At 37.5% G+C, this 22,933-nt stretch overlaps 1 protein-coding gene across 9 annotated transcripts in view; it reads left to right on the top strand.

Moving 5' to 3' along the window:
* The window catches only part of FAT1 (FAT atypical cadherin 1), a 109,076-nt gene that overhangs the window by 7,413 nt on the left and 78,730 nt on the right, over positions 1 to 22,933 (top strand). For all 9 annotated transcript variants that reach the window (XR_007168856.2, XM_048078317.2, XM_048078314.2 and 6 more), the window contains exon 2: positions 567 to 3,856. Coding sequence is in view for 8 of the 9 variants with exons in the window: in XM_048078317.2 (XP_047934274.2) it covers positions 589 to 3,856 (3,268 nt within the window). In the remaining variant the exon portion in view is untranslated. The remainder of the gene's footprint in view (positions 1 to 566; positions 3,857 to 22,933) is intronic.

Genomic DNA, 22,933 nt, shown 5'->3' with positions numbered 1-22,933 from the left:
GGAATAATTCCCTGTTTATAATTTTTGTAATTCTTGGAACAGGTGTTTATAGGATACATTGAATACTCGAGAAAATTCACGGTAATCTTAAGCCATATCTTGCGGTTTACTTCTGCATCATTGGATATTAGTCATTTTACAATCTAAGTGAAATGAGCGAGAATAATTTTCTATCAGAAAACTAGAACTAGAGGACTGGAGAGAAAGTTCAGTACTGCAAATTCATGCAGATCGAGTTTGCTCACTTGTAGTAGACAGCACTGGCATATTTCTCCTAACAGTGTTGCTTCATGAAGTGTTTCAGATGAAGTTAACTGAGTGCATTCTCCTTGTGTCACGATAGTAATTCTTAGAATTTGGTTTTAAGGATTGAGAATTCGGGGGGATTTTAATTTAGCTGCTTTTTTGTTACTGGAAATCATATTGAAACTTTCAGCAAAAATGGTTGTAACGTAGATGTATAACTAATAGTTTTCTTGCAAGTGTGTGTTCTAAACTAAGCATTGAGGTCATCTAAGTAGTATTTGAACAGTCATAAGCCTTAACGCTTCTTTCTCTTGTTTCAGGTTTTTTTTTGTAATTGCTGCCATGGGAAGATACTTGACTATGCTGTTGCTGCTGATGCTGCTGGTGCAGCATTTTGGAAACTGTGAAGGAAATCAAATCCCACATCATGCTCCACCAATGCAATTTACACAAGTACAGTATAATGCCACTGTGTATGAGAATTCTGCAGCCAAGACTTATGTTGGGCATCCAGTGAAAATGGGCATTTACATCACAAATCCATTATGGGACATAAGATACAAAATTATTTCTGGAGACAGTGAGAACTTGTTTAAAGCTGAAGAATATGTTCTTGGAAACTTCTGCTTTTTGAGAATACGGACCAAGGGAGGAAACACAGCTATCCTTAACAGAGAGGTAAAAGACCATTATATGCTGACTGTTAAAGCAGTTGAGAAAAATACAAATGCTGAAACACGCACGAAGGTCAGGGTACAGGTACTGGATACAAATGACTTGCGACCTTTGTTTTCTCCAACATCTTACAGTGTTTCCTTGCCTGAAAACACAGCAATAAGGACAAGCATCGCAAGAGTCAGTGCAACAGATGCAGATATAGGAACCAATGGAGAGTTCTATTATAGCTTTAAAGAAAGAACAGATGTGTTTGCTATTCATCCAACTAGTGGTGTGATAGTGCTAACTGGTAGACTCGACTACTCGGACACTAAGCGTTATGAAATGGAAATTCTTGCAGTGGATCGTGGACTGAAGCTGTATGGTAGCAGTGGCATCAGCAGTATGGCAAAACTAACTGTGCACGTAGAGCAAGCAAATGAATATGCGCCTGTTATTACAGCTGTTACACTGACTCCCTCAGAATCAGACAAGGATCCAACTTATGCAGTTGTAACTGTAGAGGACAACGATCAAGGTCCAAATGGAGAAATAGCATCATTAAATATTGTTGCAGGTGATCCACTTCAGCAGTTCAGAACAGTGAGGTCTGTTCCAGGAGGTAAAGAATACAGAATCAAAGCCATTGGTCCCATTGACTGGGAGAGCCACCCCTTTGGATACAACCTTACCCTTCAAGCTAAAGATAAAGGAAATCCTCAGCAGTTTTCATCTGTAAAAGTTGTTCATGTGACATCACCACTGTTTAAGTCTGGTCCTGTCAGATTTGAAAAAGAGATATATAGAGCTGAAATAAGTGAATTTGCTCCTCCAAACACACCTGTGATAATGGTAAAAGCTCTGCCTAGTTACCCCCATTTAAAATATATATTTAAAAACACACCTGGCAAAGTAAAATTCAATTTAAACACTCACACTGGTCTCATTACCACTTCAGAACCCATAAAAGCACAATACTCATCCCATTTTGAACTTGAAGTTGTGACAAGTGACAGAAGAGCTTCTGCAAAAGTATTAATTAAGGTACTAGGCATGAACAGCAATCCTCCTGAATTTACTCAGACATCCTATAAAGCTTCTTTTGATGAGAATATGCCAATAGGTACTAGTGTCATGAGAGTAAGCGCAAAAGATCCTGATGAAGGGGAAAATGGTTACGTGACGTACAGCATCGCAAACCTAAATCCTTTGCCATTTGTGATTAACCATTTCAGTGGGGTTATTAGTACCTCAGAAGAATTAGATTATGAATTGATGCCAAGGCTTTACAATTTAAGGATTCGAGCTTCTGATTGGGGTATACCATATCGTCGAGAAGTTGAAGTTCCTGTTACTATTATTTTAAATAACCTGAATGACAATATACCTCTGTTTGAGAAAATAAATTGTGAGGGAACAATCCCCAGGGATCTTGGTGTTGGAGAACAAATAACAACCGTATCTGCCATTGATGCTGATGAGCTTCAGTTGGTGAGATACCAAATTGAATCTGGAAATGAACTGGATTTATTTAGCCTAAATCCAAATTCTGGAGTACTTTCCCTCAAGCAGTCACTAACAGATGGCCTAGGTGCTAAAATTTCTTTTCACAGTTTGAAAATTACAGCTACAGATGGAGAAAACTTTGCAAAACCATTGTATATCAACATAACTGTAGCTACTAGTCGCAAACCGGTCAACTTGCAGTGTGAAGAAACTGGCGTTGCCAAAATGCTCGCAGAGAAGCTCTTGCAAGCAAATAAATTGCACAGCCGTGGAGAAGTTGAGGATGTTTTCTTTGACACTCACTCAGTGAATCTGCATGCACCTCAATTTAGAAGTACGCTCCCCAGTAGCATTGAGGTAAGAGAAGACCAACCTGTGGGCTCCAGCATAATACTTATGAATGCTACTGATCTTGATACTGGCTTCAATGGAAAGTTAGTGTATGTTATCTCTGGAGGTAACGAAGATAGTAGTTTCATTGTTGACATGGAAAGTGGAATGCTGAAAATCTTGTCTCCCCTTGACCGGGAAGTAAAAGATAAATATACACTGAACATTACTGTCTACGATCTTGGAATACCACAGAAGTCTGCCTGGCACCTTCTAGATGTAAGAATTTTGGATGCTAATGACAACCCACCAGAGTTCCTACAAGACAGCTATTTTGTAGAAGTGAGTGAAAACAAAGAGCTGAACAGTGAAATTATTCAAATTGAAGCTACTGATAAAGATTTGGGGGCTAATAGAGAAGTAAAATACTCTCTTCTTACAGATACAGACAAGTTTACTATTAATGCTGTGACAGGAGTTGTGAAAGTTGTGGGGGTTCTTGATCGTGAAGAACAGCATGTCTATTTCTTGAAAATAGAGGCAAGGGACCAACCTACTGAAGAACCTCAATTATTTTCAACAGTTATTTTGAAAGTGTCTATAGAAGATGTTAACGATAATCCTCCTAAATTTATTCCTTCAAATTATCATGTGAAAATTCGAGAAGATCTTCCTGAGGGAACAATTATTACGTGGCTAGAAGCCTATGATCCTGATTTAGGCCAGTCAGGTCAAGTACGATACAGTCTTTTGGACAGTGGAGATGGCACCTTTGATGTTGATAAACTAAGCGGAGCAATACGTATTGTACAAAGACTGGATTATGAGAAGAAACAACTTTATAACCTGACTGTGCGGGCCAAGGACAAAGGAAAACCCATTTCATTGTCCTCTACATGTTATGTTGAAGTGGAGGTAGTTGATGTGAATGAAAACTTGCACCCGCCACGGTTCTCTATATTTGCAGATAAAGGCTTTATAAAAGAAGATGCTCCTGTTGGCTCCTCAGTAATGACAGTATCTGCTTATGACGAAGACACAGGACGAGATGGGGAGATTCGATATTCTATCAGAGATGGGTCTGGTATAGGAGTCTTTCGCATAGATGAAGAAAAAGGTAAGGCATCTTTCTGTTATCTTTATGTGCTAAGTAAAATGATATGCTGGCAAAGAGATGAGAAAAGCTGCATTGTCACTGTTGAGAGAGGTGTCTTTGTTAGGACCAAAAAATAAAAAGTCAGCAATAACGAGTACAGTTCCATCTGCCTCTAGTGAAATTGTAAGTATGTGTTTGATAAGTACTTTTCCTCTGTCCTCATTTTCACCCAGCATACCTAAATCCATTCTTAGATCTTAAAATATCTACCATGTGGCAAAAAGAAGAATGCTGTTGATATAAAATGAAAGTCTGCTTCATGTAAACAGTTGTCTTGTGGACTGTGGGGGGTATGAAATTGAGGGGTTAGACTGATTTCTGTCCAAGGACTGAATTCTGACATTTTTATGCTTTGCATTCCTAAACTACAGCTCTGGTGCTTCATTTACTAGATGTATTTATCATTGTGATACTGCCATACTTGCTGTTTTTGTAGCTACCTTTTATGGTTATAGGTGCTCATGTTTATGGTAGTAATCAGTACTTTCTTCATGGAAAGGCTCGTGTCAAGAAAGCATTGATGCAGCCTTTAAAAAGCTTGTATAAATCAAGCAGACTGAACCGTTGACTTACCTCATTAGTGATGCATAAATTGAGGAGCAACTTCGTGTTATTCCAATGTCATGTATTCAGAAAAAAAGCAGAACGATGGTTTCTGAATACATGTAATGCTGACTTCTAGTAGCGCATCTCTGTAACTACCTGTTCTTTTACATATCTCATAAAGATAAAGAGCATTGATATTATGCTACTATTTGGTGGGGGTATGAAGAGGGGTTGCTTTTTTTTTAATCTTAGGGAGCAAATTCCATCTTAAACACTAGAGTGGGGAAGAATTTGTTAGCATTTGGTGGATGTGTTTGTCTTCAAACTGATCTAAACCAAGAAGCTGGTGAAAGAATGTAGAGCATTAAAAAGCTTGACAATGTAGCTTAAAATGTCTTTTTTTTTAACTAAGAAATCACCAGAATTGTTACAGAAGGCACTCTTTGTGCTTAACTATCTGAATATTTGTCATTCTTTACAAAATGAACTGGCCTTGATATAAGGAGCAGACTGATAATTATCCAAGAAAGCATATTAAAGAATTTGTGGAAAGATGAGATGTGGGAAGCTGACTTATTCAGCTTGGTAAAGGGCTCTTCTGACTTCACCTTTTAAGCTTCCTGCTGTCTGAGAGAATCGTATTGCACTTCCAGTTCAAAATTTGATTAACTGGATTTTGGAAGTCTACTATTTTCAGTGGTTAAAAAATTGTTTTATCCCCTGCTTCTAGGAATTGAGGACAACAGTCACATTTGCAGAAAAAAAAATAATAGATGACTGATGGTGTTAGAAGCATCAATTAGTCCTAGGCATGGAATTGTTGCTGGTTTTCAAGCTTTTGTTTCCGTGTTAGTAGTTTTTCTTTTTATTCTATGCTTCAAAAGGTATGAAATTGTATTAGTGTTTGGTATTTTTATCCTTCTGAAATTCTGAAATTTTCTGGCATTTTTCAAAAGAGAACTTAATATAACTTTGCCACTTATTTTTGAGCATTTTTTTTTTAAGACTTACCATTGACTTAGGCCAGCTGGTTTTCATAGGTTGTCTGACTGTCTGCAGTTCTGTCCAAACTCTTAGAAGTGAATATCTGAATGGAGGTCCTAATGTGCCCATACTGCTAAATTCAGGAGTTGCTTTGATTACTTTGTTGTCTAATTGCTTCAATCTGTGATGCTTTTCAAGATGACGCAGAAAAAGTGCATTAGGAATGAATTGGTAGGTGGTCATATTATAGCTTTCAAATAAATATTTCTTAGCTCATAAAGATGACAACAGTAGGGAAAGGTAGAGAGCAAGTTGATAGCCTATAAAATTGCAATACTTTCTGTAGCACCTTCCCCATCACACTTTCTATGTACTACAATGTAAGAAATGGTTGCACACAGTTAACATGCAGCCAACCGAAAAGGAAGTATTTTTCACATGCGGTGTAATAAAGTCAAGAAGCTCATTTCCCCAGGAAGTTATAGAGACCAAAAGTATGACTAAAGTAAATAAACGATACTAATGAGTTTATTTTGAGGTTCAGCCTTATGCTATCTCTGGCTTATAAGTCATTAATTGGAAGCCAAGTGGGTGAGGAAGGAGACCATAATTCGATACTTGACCTGTTCTTTTATCCTTGTACTAAGTATCAGTGGGTTGTTACTTCTAGGGAGGGCACTGAGCCAAAGGTCGTGTTACAGAAGTTCTTAGGTGGTCATAAGGATGTCTGAAAAGTAGTGTTTCCTGTTTTCACTGCCACTTCAGAGATGAGGAAGATGGAAAATCCTTTCTGTTTTCGCTGTACACATCATCTTAGGGTGCTTTATGAGTCACTCGTACAGACTGCCTGCTGAGATAATTAAAGTGAAACTGTTGGTTATCACTGTAGTCGATGAGGGGTTTAGCAAACTCCATCTCCAGAGACCACTTAAAGTGGGAGGTCATACAGGGAGAGCGTGTCAGGGAGGGTTGCTGACATTCACTCATGCTGCTAGAAATGAAAGCAAGTGTAGGATTTGATAGATTGAGTCAGACAATTCAGTTTTACAACAAATGAGTGAATCTAACAAATGACAGAAGAAATGCCTGGAGGAGAACCTAAAGCAGAAGTTATATGGTACTAAGGCAACATTGAGACCTTTTTCTTTCTCCTCCCAGATACCATACCAGCAGGCAGTAGGGGAAAATGTCTTCTATTGTTGTCTTTTTTGTTGTTGTAGTTACATTTAAGGATGAGCGTTTTCATTAAGTATTTGCACTTCTCAAAGGTGAAATAAAAGATGGAAGCTCTAGTATGTGAAAAAAGGTGTTGGAAAGAACTGCTAGTATTTCTTCCAGTTGTACAGGCTAGGTGAACGAGGCCATTCAGTGTCACCCACCGGGGTGTATGTGACACTATTATAGGACCAGCAGCATCTGGTGAACTAGTTTCCACATAGATTTTCAGTTGTTAAATGAGAGGAACCATTACTAGTTCTGTTCAGTATCTGCTTGTCCTTCTCCAAGGAATTTGTGCTAAGCAGGCTGTTCTCTTCCTAAAGATACCAGGGCTTCTGGCTTATTACTGAGAGCTAGTTTTTATCTCGTTTCAGAGTTTTCTTTTGGTTTTGGTTTTCTTTCTAGCGCTCAAAATCTAGACAGCTGAGGGAGTCAGCAGACTTTGGGAGTATAGACGTCCTAGGACACTGCAGTGTTTGTGGAAAACAGGAGCCCATCTTGAAAGCTGTTCAGAAATGAAGGAAGTTTCAAACTGAATTCCTTTGCGTCCAGTTCTGTCTAACCTTATGTGTACTGGAGTGGCTGGACTCTGAGCACTTGTGCTCCCAGTAAAGTTTCCCTACTGATGATTTATTTGAACTATTTTAATAAACCATGGATAATTTTACAAACATCTTTATCAGAAATTTCCCATGTAGGTCAACTGGCAAGGCTACCACCAGCAGGTGTTTTCTCAGTTTCTGCAGTTGTGGATATTTTCCAGAGCATAGCTTAGTTCCAGAATGGTGTCAAGGGTGATGTGGCAGTCTGAAGTTTGTGCCTGATAACCTTTGTACTGGTCTTGAATCCCGTAATTTAGTTACCTGTTACCAGGAATCGTATGGTTCCTTCAGTAACCTGTGTTTAAGTTGCTGTGTGTGAGGCTTACAGAACAATAATTCAATTCTAACAATAACAAAAATTTCAGATGATCAAACTAATTTGTTGACTGGAAAAGACACAAGTAATACTGTGCTTAATTAGAACAAGGGTCTGTTTAAACTTATACACCATCTCTAGCAGTTTAAGAAAGAACTAGAACAGAGCAGACACGTGGTACTTCTTTCTAATAGTTTCCCAAACTGGTTATTTTCTGTTATGGAGTTCTTGAATTAGGTGGGGCTTGCAAATATTCAGTGGCCGTTAGTGGATTCTTTCTTGTGTAGTGCTCCCTTGGAGTCATGTAATTTTTGGGTGTAACCTCACTACCTTAATAAGGAAAGATTATTTGTTTTGGTAAAGAATGTTAAGGGAGCAAGTAAAAAAATATTAAGGGGGGGAATGTGGAGGAAAACTCATTTTACTACACTATCTCTGTGCACAAAATACCATCAATAAAGTTTAATGGCTATGAGACACTTTTTAATATTACTAGAACTATTTCCAGCAGGGAAGACAGTAATTCATTAAGGAGAATGAATAGGATTTTAACTACATAGAGCGAAGTACTGAATTATGTTCTTAAAAGGTACAGAGTATTGCTAACACGTAATAAGCATGTTAACGTTTCTTTGTAGTGCTCTCAAAATTGCATTAATTAAAAGGCAGGGTAGGGTTTACATTTGCACCTAAGGGACAACTTCAAATTCTGTATCTTCAGCACTCATTGGCTTTTGAGCTTTTTTTAATCATCCTACCGCTCGCCGGTTTTGAGTTTTAACAATGAATACAGGCATTAGCAAATATTAGATACGGTGATCATCAGTGGAGCAGAACGCGTAAGTACCTTTTGGATATCTACTAAACCAGTGGTGTTTTCTGGAACAGAAGCCAAATGGGCTGTGTCTGACCTAACAACTGTGGTACCTTCCAAACAGGGTGGCTGCACCCAGACTGTTGGGCATGGTCGCTGCTGCTCGTCAGTTCCTAGCTCTGTCCTGGCACTGTCTGGGAGAGCGGTGCCTGGCACAGGCCAAAAGCAGTTTAGCAATACAGAGAAGCAACTTCCAATGCCTGGGAACGTTTTCTAGGTTTGTTTTACTAATACAGTCGTAAACCATGTGAAGGTGGAAGAGGTGTTTTTAATAAAAACTGAGAATGGTATGACTTTGGTTTTAAGTTAATTGTAGTTCGGCAACCTCATACTTGGAGTTCAGCAGCCTTACAAATATGGGACTTTCTTCTCACTTTCAGTGAATGCCTCATGTTGAAGTTTTCCCTTCTGTTTACCTCTGTTTGTTACCTTGTTTGTATAAGTCATAAACACCAGTATATGTAACAACTTAATTTCGTGCAGGTTAAATTTAAAACAAACACAAACCCCAGGGGTTCCTAACAATTTCCAAATTTCTACTATGCGTGTTCCAGCCGTGCTGCTGTCAAAGCTATGTGGTGACTATATGCTCTGTTTATTCGGAATTGTTGCATTCTGTAATTCTGTGATCTATCTGATTGTTAATAGTTTTCAGTGACCTATGACCTGAGAAAGTGTTGAACAAATCTTGTTTTATAAGAAACAGTTAAACATGAGATTAAAAACTGCAATGAGGTTGATGTTGATAGCCAGGAAAGAATATTCCTGGTGGGTTTGATATGGCAGGCTATGAGGATGTGCTTTAAAATTTCCTGATTGCTTACATTTGTCAGTGACATTTCCAGCTTAGCTTCTGTTCACGGTTACAGTCTCATCAGCACATAGGTTTTGACATTAAAACTTCTTATGTGAATATTTTGACTAGGTAAAAATGAGAAGTAAATGGGAAAAAGACCTTCTTGGAGTGGATTCTCAGTGTTTTCGACTTGCAAAGTTCAATGCTTCTTTCCACTCTTTTTGAAGAGAGAGCTGGATTAGGAGGTGCTCTACTCCTGAAGAATACTAAATGGTTGCAGCTTTTTGCACAGGAAATTCTTGTCCTAGCTAGTTCAGGTACTGAAGTCAATAAAGCTCAGAGCACAGACTAATCTCCCAAGTATCTAATTAGCTTCGCAGAAGTTTTTTCAACCTCCCACTGAGTTCTGTACTGCCACATTACTTTGCTAGTGGTACTTATGGTAAATGATCTGCCCATGTAGCTATTGCAGCTAACTTCCTTCAGTGACTGAGGTCTAAATGTACCAGACTCAGAATTTCTAAGATTATTGTGAAGCATTTTGTTCAAAACAAAGTCTTGTGGAACAATGACTTGGTTCTATAAACTCTAATTTAAAATTAGGCTCTTAGGACTATGGATGTTGATTTGGAAGGTTAATCTTTCCCGTAAGGGGCTGTGTGTCAGCACTTCAGTTAACATCTGACAGCTGAAACCTGACTGTAGTATGTACGCTGGAGATTTGAGTGAAATTCAAATTCCACTCAGATGAGAGGACGAGGAGTTTCTTTTAATCACAGGATTTATGGAGGTTTTTCCTTGGATTCTGGGATTGATCGGTCAGCTGCCACACCGGCATCTGGAACAGAATTTCAGGTCAAAACCTGGAACTCAAGTGCAACTTATTAAACTCATTCTTTGGAAAATTATATAAGAACTGGCATCTTTTATTTGTTTGAAGAGGGTATGATTAAAGCTCTTAAAGGAATTCAAAGGACATTTTCTGAGTTTGTGATAGATGTCTTTTATGCCTTCTCTTTTTTTTTTTTTAGTAGTAGTAGAAGTGTCAGAGTTGTTATTAAAAACAAACATAGGCAACTGTCCGTGCTCTGGAAACAGGAAGCAGTTTAGGTCAGAAAGACATTCTCTTTGTAAACTCTACTTTTATGGAAAGCTTATAAAATAATATATATAGAGAGAGAGAGAGGGAGAGAGAGAATATTTTAAAAAGGTGAAGAGGGGCAAGCAAAGACAAATTTTGTAGCTGCCTGCTCTTGAAAGACGTTTTCATGCTGATGTATTCAGTGTTTTTTCCAGTGGCATGTTTATTTTATGCTGTAGCTGGGCATTCCCTAGCTTTGATATTGAATTGGGAAAGAGCAGCAGCATAAGATCAAGTTGAATTAATATAACTGAGAGACAAGGTTTGCCCATTTCAACTCCTCCATTGGTAGTCTTGTGAGTCCTTTCCAAACTTCTCCAGAGCCCAGCAGAAGAAAAGGGTGGTTGCGGCAATAAATATTGAAGGCAGTTAGCAAATTATGGCCACCCAAAGTCAATAATTTGTCTTTTAAAGCATTTATCCCATATTTTGATGACTTATTTTCCATACCAGAATCTTCAATGATAGTCAGACATGTAGACATGTAGTAGAGCAGAGCTGAAAGCCTAGTTTAGTCTGCGTGACAAGAGAGACTATTGTCTGTTGTGTGCAGGCCATTTAATTTGTGGAGGCATAATGTGGAGGTGGTTGATTACAGCTATCTTAGTGTAGGCTATTTTTAGAATGGGATATCTTCTGCTTTCCAGGTAATGATATGTGTTGGGTTTGAGTGTGCTCAGCATCATCTCTGTATAATCTTCACTCTTATTTTCAAGGAAGATCTGCATGCCTTCACTCTTCGTACAGAATTTTTCTTCAGTGGCATTGAGCCAAACTGGGGCCATTCTGCAAGGCAAAAGTAGTTATGTTTAAAAAGAAAAAAACAAAAACACCCCACATATTTGTATACTTTGTGCCTAGATTGAGTAATAATTTGAGTTCAAAAACATTTGTTTAAAATTTCATGCAACTAAAATATATTTTCCACCAATTTGTTATGGTTTTAAAAATGAAGTGTTTGGCACAGATTTAATTTTACTAGACAGAACAAATAGCTGTAACAGAAGCTCACTAAGAATAACTTTTATCTTCAAATCCCTTTTAGTATTACGAGAAATTTCAAAACTTTTTCTGAAGATGTATATAACCACTTCAGCACAACTTGTGTTTGTTCAAAGAAGTAAAGGTTAGAGCCAGAGACCTGTTGTCAGCTAGACTGAGGACAAGTCCTAAATTCACTGCTATCCAAAAAGCAATCCAGAAAGCTTTTCTTTAGGAGATAACTAACTTTGGGTGAGTGTTGTGTTGCATTATTGCTGGTACCTATAGCCTAGCCAGGTGCTCACGTTTAGTTGTGCATGTAAATACCCAAGTTCAGAAGGGATTACCTGGTTAATTTTATAGTCTGGTCGCAACTCCGGCCTGCAGTTATTTAAAGCCTAATTATGTTCATTTGAGCTAAGATCTGGCAGTGAAGGTGCAGCTGGGTAAATTTTGGGATGATTCTGTTATGTTTGGGTTACTGTTCAGATGGGTAAACAGTGCTAGAGAAGAGCATGGCATTTGGAGCTAATACTGAGTTTGTCTGGCAGTCATTAAGGAGCCCTGGATTATGCCCAGGTTTGCACTAGGGTCACCGAGGTCCTATCTGTCCTGGAGCTAGCTGATTACCTTGCTTTCCTAGGCTCGAATGAAGTTGTATGATTTGCATTTGTGATGGTGCTAAATCACAGAGTGCTATTAGGTTGTTAATGTGGATTTGACAAGGTGGCTTTTGGAAGAAGCTAAATTAGTTTTAGACAAACATATTCATCTTGTGTTTTGCTGTTGGCAGGGGGATCTTCCAAACTACTTTGAGAGTTGTTTTAGGTATCCTGCTGAGCAAAACATCACCTCAGCTGCCAAATAGAGAATCTATACAAAAGCTTGGGTTCCCATCCTCTTCTGCTTCTGCTGAAAGTGAGGGATTGCTTTGTTGTGCAAGGTGTTGATTGGGCTACAACTCAGCCTGATGAAAACAGAGCTGCCTAGGGGCTGCCTCTCTGTAGGAGATGAGCTGAGGCTGAGCCACATGTGGTTGCAAAGATTACCTTATAAGCAGCAATCAATTCAGGCAGCGGAGTACATATTAAGGGTCTATTAACTTGTTTAGGCCTCTCTTTGACTTGAAAAGCACTTGTGAGCAGAGGAATAATAAAAGCAAAGGGTTGCCAAAAGCTATGGAAGGTGCATCTTGCCATATCGCTGTTGGTACATCTGTTGAGTTGGGGATTTATTTCCTACTAAGCATCTGCTTAGCTTTTGAAGTACATATTAAGGTCAAAAGAGAGGAGCTTGAAAATGATTACGTAATGTTTATTCTTTTCTTTGAAGATTTTAAACTTTAATCGTACAGCATTTGGACATATTTAACAAAGGACAAACCTACATGAGTACTTGGCAAACTTCCACAGTTCATAACAAGCGGTATTGCAGCTTTAGATCTTGGACCTAAAAATACTTTTGGCCTTGCTGAAACTATAGTTTGCAGGTCCATTTTACAATCTCTATGTAATTTGTGTTTCATCTGTGATTTAATTGCTCTAGTTATCTGAAAGTGACCAAGAATAAAGTTCCAGCTCAGCAGTCTCTGTGGGGCCCAACAAAAATAAAAAAAATCTCTAGCATTCCAGTGTCATCAAAGAGGAATTTGGGGAAAACCAAAAGTGGCCAAAGAATCTAGCCACAGGACTGTAACAGATAATTTCCTTAGTCAGAAAGGAGGTTTCCCTGCTTTGTTTTATCCATGCTTCTACTAGCTGCTTCTTTTTAATTTTAATTTTTGTGAACAAGGATAAATGATACATTTGCAGGTTTTGTAAAGAGTTGCCTAATTTTGGTAGACATTAGGGCTAAAGAGCAAACTGCTGAGCTAGTGGGTATAAATTGTCTTGAGCTACCAGTAGAGACGATCATTTGAGTTCTTTCTGCTTAGAGCTGTGTCTGTGCAGACTTGTAGTTGTGGCATCACTGACGCCAGAAAAGAATCTCGCCTGCCTGACAGGTGACGTTACACACAGAACATTTTGTAGTTGCGTTGTTTTAAGGCCCAGTGTACTTTTTAGAGTAATCTTCACTGGCACGGATTGGCTCCAAAGTCTGCATGTTTCCTAAATCAAGCTTTAGGTTATTTATACAAAAGACTATTTTTATTTTGCTGATGTAAAAAGCCTGAATCCACCTCTACATGGTAAACTAAGAACAAACAATAACAAAAAAAATATTCCTGGAATTAAATATTTGTACAGAAATTCTTATACAAAATTAATATGTTGTACAGGATTTAAGGATTAGGAGATTATGATATTAAAAATTCTCAGAAGGCTATTCTGTTACCTATACGTTTTACACTGACTGTCATGTTAATGTGTATGAGCACTACAGAACTGCTACAGTTGTATGGGTAAAGAAATGAAGAATTTGGTAACCTAATGTGCTAAAACTGAACAGAATTTTCATGTGTCGCCTGTAGTCCCAGTTGTATTTATGCACAGAGAGAGTTCTTGGTAGTTCAGCTTGAAAGAGTTGCCCTATAAAGAAGCTATGATGGAATGCATGAATGGAGTTATGTATGGGATCATATATTTTTATACCTTGTCCCCTCCATTTCTCTAAAGTTGTGAGAGTGAGGTGCATAGCTTTTTCAGTGAGAATATATCTCCATTCTACAGATTTATACCCCTGCCCCCCCCCTCCCCCCCCCGATCCTTTGCCTGTAGATTTGCCATGACAGGGTATATCCTGTCTCTATGAAAATTAGAGATTGCTGTCTAATGATAAGGGTCTAATCTGCAACGAATCAGACATGTGGAAACTTCTGTCTATGGAATTTTCTGTTTGATCTGAGAGGAATGCCCTTGCTGTGCCCTTCCTGTAATGAAAGCAAGGTAGAGTGAATCAAAGTGATTCTAGATAAGGTTGGAATGTGTTCATTGGTTATGCCTCTATTATATTTGGTGCTACAATTTTGGTTATATGTATTATTTTACTTCCCAAGAACATCATAGTTCGTCTTTTTAAATACACCTTTTTTCTGTTTTAGTTAAAGTGCTGTTTTTATTGGTTAAATTCCTGTGCTAATTACTCAGCTTTGAACCTGGAAAGTGTCAAAAAGACAGATATTCTTGTCAAATATTGAGCATGCTGTGATAATACAACAATTTGTTTTTACTTTAAATAATTTTACACTATTCACTACATCTTCTGTCTTAAAGATTTCTTGTTGTGTAACATTGTGAAGAACAGCTAACAGTTTCTCTCCCTGTGCTTTTTTCTTTTTTTACACAAACAGTTAATGATTAACAAATGTCCAGCTGCCCATGCAAGGAATGTTAATTACTTCGGGTGGGGGAAAAAAAGATGACTATGCCTTTGCATAAGGATGTTTGGTATCATAGTTCACTTTGAAGGTACTTTGAATATTACAGAACCAATTCCAGCAAATTAATCAGAAATGGAGGAAAATTACGTATGTCTCTCTCTTCAATGGCTGTTTGGATATGTACTTCCATACCTGTGCTACTAGCTAGGACAGGAATATTTCTGGGTTGCCTGGCTTTGTGCAGAACATTTTAAAGTAAAAAATGTGTAAGAAGAAATGACAACTTGCTAAGAAGTCCTCAGGATTGTTTTGTGTATGCATTTAGGGAAAACATGGCTCTGGGAGGAGAGGAGGGGAAATAATAAAGACCTAACCAGTTCTTAGTCCCTGTTACTTCATACCACTTCTGACTAGTTTTCCAAAGTGGGACTTGTGTGTCAAGTAAGGACGGAAGCCCAGAGATCAAGAACTGTGCTTGCTAAAAAATATCTTGGAACCTGCACTTTTCAATTTAGTTTTTTGCGTACATTAAATATTCATGCTGAATGGTGACATTTTGGACTGACTTAAATCTTCCAAATGATGGTAGCAAAAAGAAGTAATTAGAAGATCTGACATGGAAGAATGCCTTTGTTAAAATTAGTGTTAAAAATAAATACAGGTGCTACAGTATTAGGGAAAAAAAGATGAGTTGTCAAGTTGACAAGTCAATTTTGAGGTACACTGTTTCTTAATAAGTTAAGGGAATGATGATTACAGTGAGAACAAGATTACTGCAGATTATGTGGATTAAATTTGGAGTGAATATTGACCTAGCATGTGATGATAGGAGCAAATGGAGTTAGAAATGTATGCCGTGTAATGTCTGTAATTCCAGAGGTGATTAAAAATCCTTTGGAAATTGAGTAGCTCAGTCTAGTCAAACACAAGAATGGCCAGCATTTTTTGAGAACAGTTCTGCACAAATACGAAGACTTGAGGAAGTCACCTGATGCAATTCCATCTCTAGTTTCTGCATATTCTTTGAATTACTTAAAACAAGGAAAAACCTTCAGTGGTCCAGGAGCAAAATACATTTTGTGCCTAAATAGTCTGCCAGTTACCTACAGTATCATAGTGCTCTTTCACTTACATTGTGTTCTAGTATAGAAGGAGTTGATCAAGGCTTTATCATGATTTTATGACAGTTTAACTTGTTGTTTGACCAAGAGTTTTTCATTCACATAACTCATTCTCTTTGGTGTTTTTACTAAAGGTGCAGAATCATCTTAATTGAAAAATGTTTCTGCGGAGAGTAACTAGTGGAGGTTTCCAGCAGAAATTCAACAGAAATGCTCTGGGTTTATGCAAATGCTTGCAAGTTCTATTATTAAGCAATAAATATGGAGCAAATGAAATCTATAGATTATTTAATTTTTTAGACTGTTAACTTGCATTAGCTTCTAGTACCTTTAGTTATTCTTTTTTTTTTTCCTTCCAGAAAATTTCTAATAAATAATGGATAACTGCCTGCAGAGTTTTATGTGAAGGAAAACAAACAGAAAAAATCACACCAGGAAACTTGCAATTAAGCAAACTTGAGATCTAATAAGTCATTTCTAGTTTTCTAGGTGTAACTGTACTTTTTAGTTTTTAAGTATTGATTCTTCAGTGTATGTGTAATAATTTGCTTATATGTGGACAATTTCTCATTTTCTTGTTATGATCATTGTAACGAAAGAAAATGAACTCTTTTCAAATCTCAAAGTTCTTTGTCTTCATGAATGATCTATTCTCTCCTGTAGTCAGTGTTCACTCAGAAGCAAGTTCAGAAACACTTCTTTGAATGGCATTTTGTTTATTTTGAATCATACACAAAGGCAAATAAAATTAGTATGGCAAGTACTGATCGACACTAGATCCCCTCTAGATACACAAGTAGAAATAAAGTCTGAATAATTAAATGGGTACTTTTTAAGGTTAATAAAACACTGTCAGAATGAGGATGAATGTCTTTTGATGTCACTGGATCCCAGCTGCTTTAATCTCATGACCTCATTGATTTGCTTTGTTCTCTAACACTCCCATACCCACAGGTACATCAGCTCTTCTTCGTACACACTAAGCTGTTTAGGAACAGTGTTTTTGGCAGTAATAGGGTGCCGTTGTGCATACAGCTGCCTGGAGTAGTAACATGAAAGCAGTAGCAGCCTGGGTTTGCAGTACTTTCACAGCATGCTTCTTGCCTTTTCATGTGTATCAATATCCTTTCTAGCACAGACTTGCTCTGGCAACTGTCACTGTTCCCGAGCAGTTTCTGCACCTGAAAATAGTCTGGAGACTGAAAGCTTGAAGCAAAATTGCAGTAGTTCAATACACAAATTAGTATAGCTACCACGCACGTGCTAAACTTCTGTTCCTGCATGTAAAAAGTCATGAGCCAGTGGTGCTGTGAAACGCGGCTGTAATTGCTTCTTACTGCACAATGGGACTGCTCTGCATAACTTGTTAGGCTTTCAAAATCACTTTTATGGAAGTAGTATGTGGTAGACTGCAATTGTTCAAATTGCAACCAAAAAGGGAATTAGAGAGAAATATGCTGTATGCAGGAGAAAGATTCTTGGGTTGCTTAAGACAATTTTCCTTATTTAGGACAGTTGTTGAACTTTGAGATCTACAGACAAAAAGCGTTCTACTTGTAGAACTGTCAAGGTATTTTAATAGTTTGCAGAGGTCTAAACAACTACATCCTTCTGGATCAACAAACCACTTTCTGTACAATTAAATGTGTTTTTCCTGTGTGTAATTGGCTTCCCCATGTGTCTCGTTATTTTCCTTGTAGCCTCTTCTTCTGCCTAAGGGGGAGCCTAGGTTAATCTGTCAACTCCAGTTAGTTTTGAAATTCCTGAGGCTGTTTGCAGAGGAATTTCCCCTTCAGAGGCTCCCCATTTCCCAGTTAAATTTATTGGAGTGGTAACACAACTATTCACATTGTCAACAATTCCTTAGTACTGGGAAGGCTGACAGCAAAGTTAAGGTTTTTACTGGGTGAAGCTGCAGTTCTTAAGGGTACCTGCTTATTTATATGTGAGTATATATACACATTCTTACAAACTTGCTTATACACAATCAAGTACATACACACACACTAAAAATTTGTTGAAATAACATTTCATTTTTAGATAAACAAGTCCTAGGCCTGTACAACCCTTCATTTGTTTCTAAATTTCAGACAGCTTCAGTCAAACTTCTACAATTGCGTGACCTGTGTTTAAGAGAGCAGGATTTAAAGGTAACTGAATAGTGTAGCCGATATTATCCCAAAGTATTTTTGTTTAAATATAGTGAATTATTCCAATTTTTGACAGCTGTGTAATTATATTTCTTGGGACACAGAAACCAGTTGCGTCTAGCTGAAGATAAGAGTTTGCCCTGAGTAAGGGGGTGGACAACTGGGACTATGATGTGCATCACATTTCTGCAAAGTTTGCTCATACAAGAGAGTAAGATGAACTGCTTTTGTGGATACTGAGAGCAGCGTTTGGCCCACAATATGCTGGCTGTTTCTGTTTTCACTAATATTTCACAAAATTTCGCAAACCTGCTGTAATGCTGATGTGGCTTCCATGGTGGAGTCATGTTTTGCAGCATGTTTTCTCTCAAATAATGAATGACTGATTGCATCAGTAACAAAGCTTGTTTTACACGCTCTCTCTTCAAAGAAATATAGTTTGTATGTTGTTGTATTACAATAATTTTTCTTATTGTCATAGGAGTTGACACTTTGTTTCCCTAATGTGTAAGTCATCAGGTGGAGATTGTCCCTCTACACTGAGCTTCAGCAATATGGAATTGTTCCTCCCCATATAACAATTATAGTGCGTGTCTGAAAGCCTGACGTACAAGGAGCCTAGCTGACAGAAATAAGCTGGAGCTATTAAAATAACCGTAAATGAGGCTGACAATAGGAGCTGTCTGCCATTGTCCCAAAAGATTTTCTGAACTGGAAGTAATCAGCTGAGTTCTAAGGCAACCCCGTCAGGGATCTTCTAATTGCAAAAATTCCCCCTCGCCACCCCCTGACTTCCTGAAAGCAAGTTCACAATCTTTGGGGATCTTAGCACATTTATTACTTTTAGCCCAGACTACCTTAATATGGAGTCATAATTTCTGGGCATAATCTTGTATGTAGACAGTTTAAAGAACATATTTTTAGAAACTTATTTTTAGAACTTTTTTAGAACAGACTAAACACTGTTTTCAGTTCATTTGACTTGTTTTTGTACAAATGTGCTGAAAGCAATGTGGCAAGAACTGGAAGCCAAAATGTTGCTGGGTCTAATTATTTATAAATCTTTTTCTTGGACCCTAATGTGTTCTGCTTTGCCTCCTTAACTAAGATGTGCAAAATCTGTTTTCTTAATGTTTTAAAATACAGTCTTGTGTTTGTTGTAGAGTTTTAACTGTGCGCATCTTTCTCCTAGGTCTTCATACTACCTCTAGGTATTTGATTAAGTAATAGCTGCTCTCTAAGCTATTGAATGTTCTGTATTTCTTCTTAAAATATCTGTATCTATCTCATTTGTAAGCTGCACATAGGGGAGATCAATAGTGACCCTTTCTCTCCAACACAATTCAAACTGCTGCCATCTGTTCATAGTTCAGAAGCGATGCATAAACTGTTCCGTGTTTTAAGCTTTATGTCAAGGTCTGGGTTTGACCATATGCTGAGGCTCTCTGGATGCCAAGTTTTTGTCCCAAAATACTGTTTTACTATGAATGCATTGGGAATTTCTATGCATTTATGAAGGTGAGTCTGCCAGGTTTGACTGGACACTGCTAATTTTTGGCTGTTCCAACAACTAGTCTCACTGTTGTTACATTAGTGTCATAGGCAGAAATTATTTCATTTTTCATACAGTAGATTATTTTATGGAATTTGGGAGTTTTTAAAACTTATATCAAATTTACTTAAAGTAATGGTAGAAAACTGGATTTGGCTGTATCCTTTGTTATATTTCACCATTTCAGTGGAGTTAAATTTGAGATACAAACCAGGTTAGAATTCCTAAATAATAACGTTCATAATTTCATGATAAAAATCATAATCATAAAACTTAACAATGACTGAGCCTTTACTTAAGTTTTTTTTTTTTTTTCTGTTAAAATCTTACATCTGTTCTAATGCTGATAATACTGCTTTCTACACGGTATTAAAAGTTGTGTGTGACCACACAACTAGGGACCATGTATGCCCTACAGTGATATTTTTCCCCTTTCATCTTTCTGAACTTGCAATAACTGGTCCCTGGAAAGAGCACAAGCATTGGTGGACATGACATGTTTGAAGTTCCTGCAGCTCCACAGTGAAATGTCATCTACCGGTTAAAGAACTGGTGCGAATTCATTGCAGTTACATCAGCTTGCTAATACTGCTTGTGAGAAGTTATTTGAAACTTTCTGAGCAGTGATTTATGTTAGAAAATGAGCCATTTGTCCTTGAAACAGTAACTAGAGTTGCTTTCCATTTAACAGTACCGTCTGAGCATGATTTTTCAGCTGGTAGTACACAAGATGACATGAAACATATCCAGCTTTCTATGTCAAAGAGCTATAAATACAGAAGTTTCATTCAATTTTCTGGGTATCTGCTTTTATAAAGGGTGACAAAAGATCTATGATTCCAGTGTATTAATTTCAGCTTATTTTTAGTGTTTTTATTCCCTAGCTACTCCTGAGAGAGATTCTCTGAGTTCGCTGAAGCAGAAATTATAAAATCTGATTTTTCATTACTTATCTTCAATACCATATGTAAGAAATATGTTTTTTAAAAGAAAAAACTAGGATACAACCACTGTATAGAAACCTATTGAGTGTCTAAATAAATAATTACGTAAAATCTAAACATGTGATAAGCTGTAAATGTTAAAAGAAATATTGATGACATGATAGATGACATTATTTAAAGCCTTTTGGGCTGCAAGTAATAATCCTAACTCTATAGCCTGTGAACATATCCTGCTGCAGAATTTTTCAAAGGTAGTTGTTTTTCTGGAGGGTTAAGGTTTTGTTTTTAATATTATTTTTGGAAAACAGTTATCCAGGATACACACAAAAGGTAAAGGCACCAAGTTATTGAAAAAAGAAATCAGAACGTGTTAACTTAAGGTTCAACTATACTCAGGCAAAATCAAGGAATCACTGAATTGTTAAAAAGAAACAATGGAACTGTTTCAAACTAAATTGAATTCTTAGTGATGCATATTCATATTCCTCGGATGTTTGCAAACAAGTAATTTGAATTCTTCATGAGTTATGCACAATGCAATATTGATGGCTTGTTGCTAGGCTGCAGTCTTCCTGCGTGTGCCTAATGAGATGCTCCTGGAAAAGAGGAGAGAGAAGAGCAGCGAACACCTCCCATTTATGTGTGATTCAAAGGCAAGCAATAGATGCTGCAACTTCTTCCTCTCCTTCAGGGCTGTAGACAAGGATTATTTATATTCTGAAATAATACAGTTTAGTCTGTTGTGTGAATCAGACTTCCTACATCTGATATGTGAGTAGCTTGCATTGTCAGTGATAAGTTTTTAAATTACTACGAAGTTCAAACCATATTTCTCTGGGTGGCTCTTGCACTTTGTTCCATAGAAGCATAAACAGGTGATGCTTCCTGTTCTGAGTGCACATGTGATACAGGTAAAGAAGGCTAGCACTTTTCCAGTTCAGTTTATTTATCAAAATACTGCTTCTTTTATAAGAGAGAGGTTGTATATCATTTGTAAAAGTTCATGCTGCCAGCCGCAGGTCTTTAGTATTTCACAAGTTAGAGTGCAGAGCCTTTTTTGGCATGCTGCCCTGTTTATACAGGGGACAAGCTGACATTTCACTTCTGCAAAAAGAATCTCATTCCATTCCTTCTTCAGAAGGAGATTGTTTCAAGTTCACAGGATGGAGATTTTGGTCTTTTCAACTGACATTTTAAGTGCTGAATAGTTCCTTGTCTCTGTGTCAGGACATACTTGAAATCTTCAGTACTTAAGGACAGTTGGTTTGTGTAGTATAAAGACCAATGTTTTATTGTGCTGCCTTGTTTGTTTTGGTTTTGTTAAGTGGTTATTATTTGGCTGATCAAATAATATTAAATTTTGTTGGCTTTGGATGCTGTTGTAAAGGAACTGTAGGCTTAAGGCTCAGTTGTTCTTCACATGGTGCTCTGTAGAGACCTGAGTTACAGTAGCACAGCAGCCACAGGGAAAGTAAGGTTTTCTTTTTTTTTTTTTTTTTGTCCCTTGGAAATTCAGTATGTTCTATGTATCAAAGCTTTTTCTTTTCAGTGTACTCTGTGGCACATAGGACTATTTGGCTGTACATATGGCCATACTTAGCTACTTCTTCATGGCATTTTCAGTGTCGGACTATAGTGGTGGCCAGAGGTTGTCTGGCCCATCAGAAATACAGATAAATTGACTAGAGGACTTTTTAAATTGTTTTAAAAGTGGAAAGGCTCTGAGATATTTCACTGGTGATAATTAGTTCTAGAATCACGGTTTATACCAGGTACTACAGACAGGTATAGTACTTGTAAGTAGTATGCCCCAGTCTGCTGTAGTCTCTTTTATTTTGTGCACCATAACTGTTAATAAATTTTCATTCCCCTCACCCCTTTGCTTCCCCCAAAACCACTTTGCATAAAGTGGAGGAAAAAACAACAACATACATAATACACAGGGTTGCACTTGCCTACTGTCCTGGTTTGACTGTGCCTCTAGAAATTACTTAAGGGGAAAAGGAGGACGAAAGAGTATGGATGTTCTTTGACTCCTCTGGGGACTGCAGAGAAGCAGATAAGCACTATGTCTTCTATTCTGGATGCTTGGTTGCTCTTTATTTATTTATTTATTTTTCTCATCCTATCAAATCTGTTATAGCCTCTGCATTTATACAGCTCAGGGAAAAAGATGGTATAAATTTCTTATCGTTAGAAGACAAAGCGTGATAATGTTGTAATATTTAGTAAGATTTTACTTTAAAAAGAAAGAAAGAAACAAAAAAACACACCAAACCACTAATCAAGGACTCTGATGTGATTATTTCATTGTTCTAAAACGACTAAGTGAAGTTCCACAAAACTTAAAGCAGCAATTTGACCAGAAAAATTGCAGACTTCTGAGAGATGGGGTTCTTTGGACCCATGTCCACATAAAAACTAACTTTATAAATACTGGTAACTTTCTAAAAAATATATGCAGCCTATGTAGTGGTAAGAGAGATGCAGGTAG

This window comes from Anser cygnoides, chromosome 4 (assembly GCF_040182565.1).
Source record: "Anser cygnoides isolate HZ-2024a breed goose chromosome 4, Taihu_goose_T2T_genome, whole genome shotgun sequence".
Lineage (NCBI taxonomy): Eukaryota > Metazoa > Chordata > Aves > Anseriformes > Anatidae > Anser > Anser cygnoides.
The sequence above is the reverse complement of the archived record's forward strand: the minus strand, read 5'-3'. Positions and strand labels throughout refer to the sequence as shown.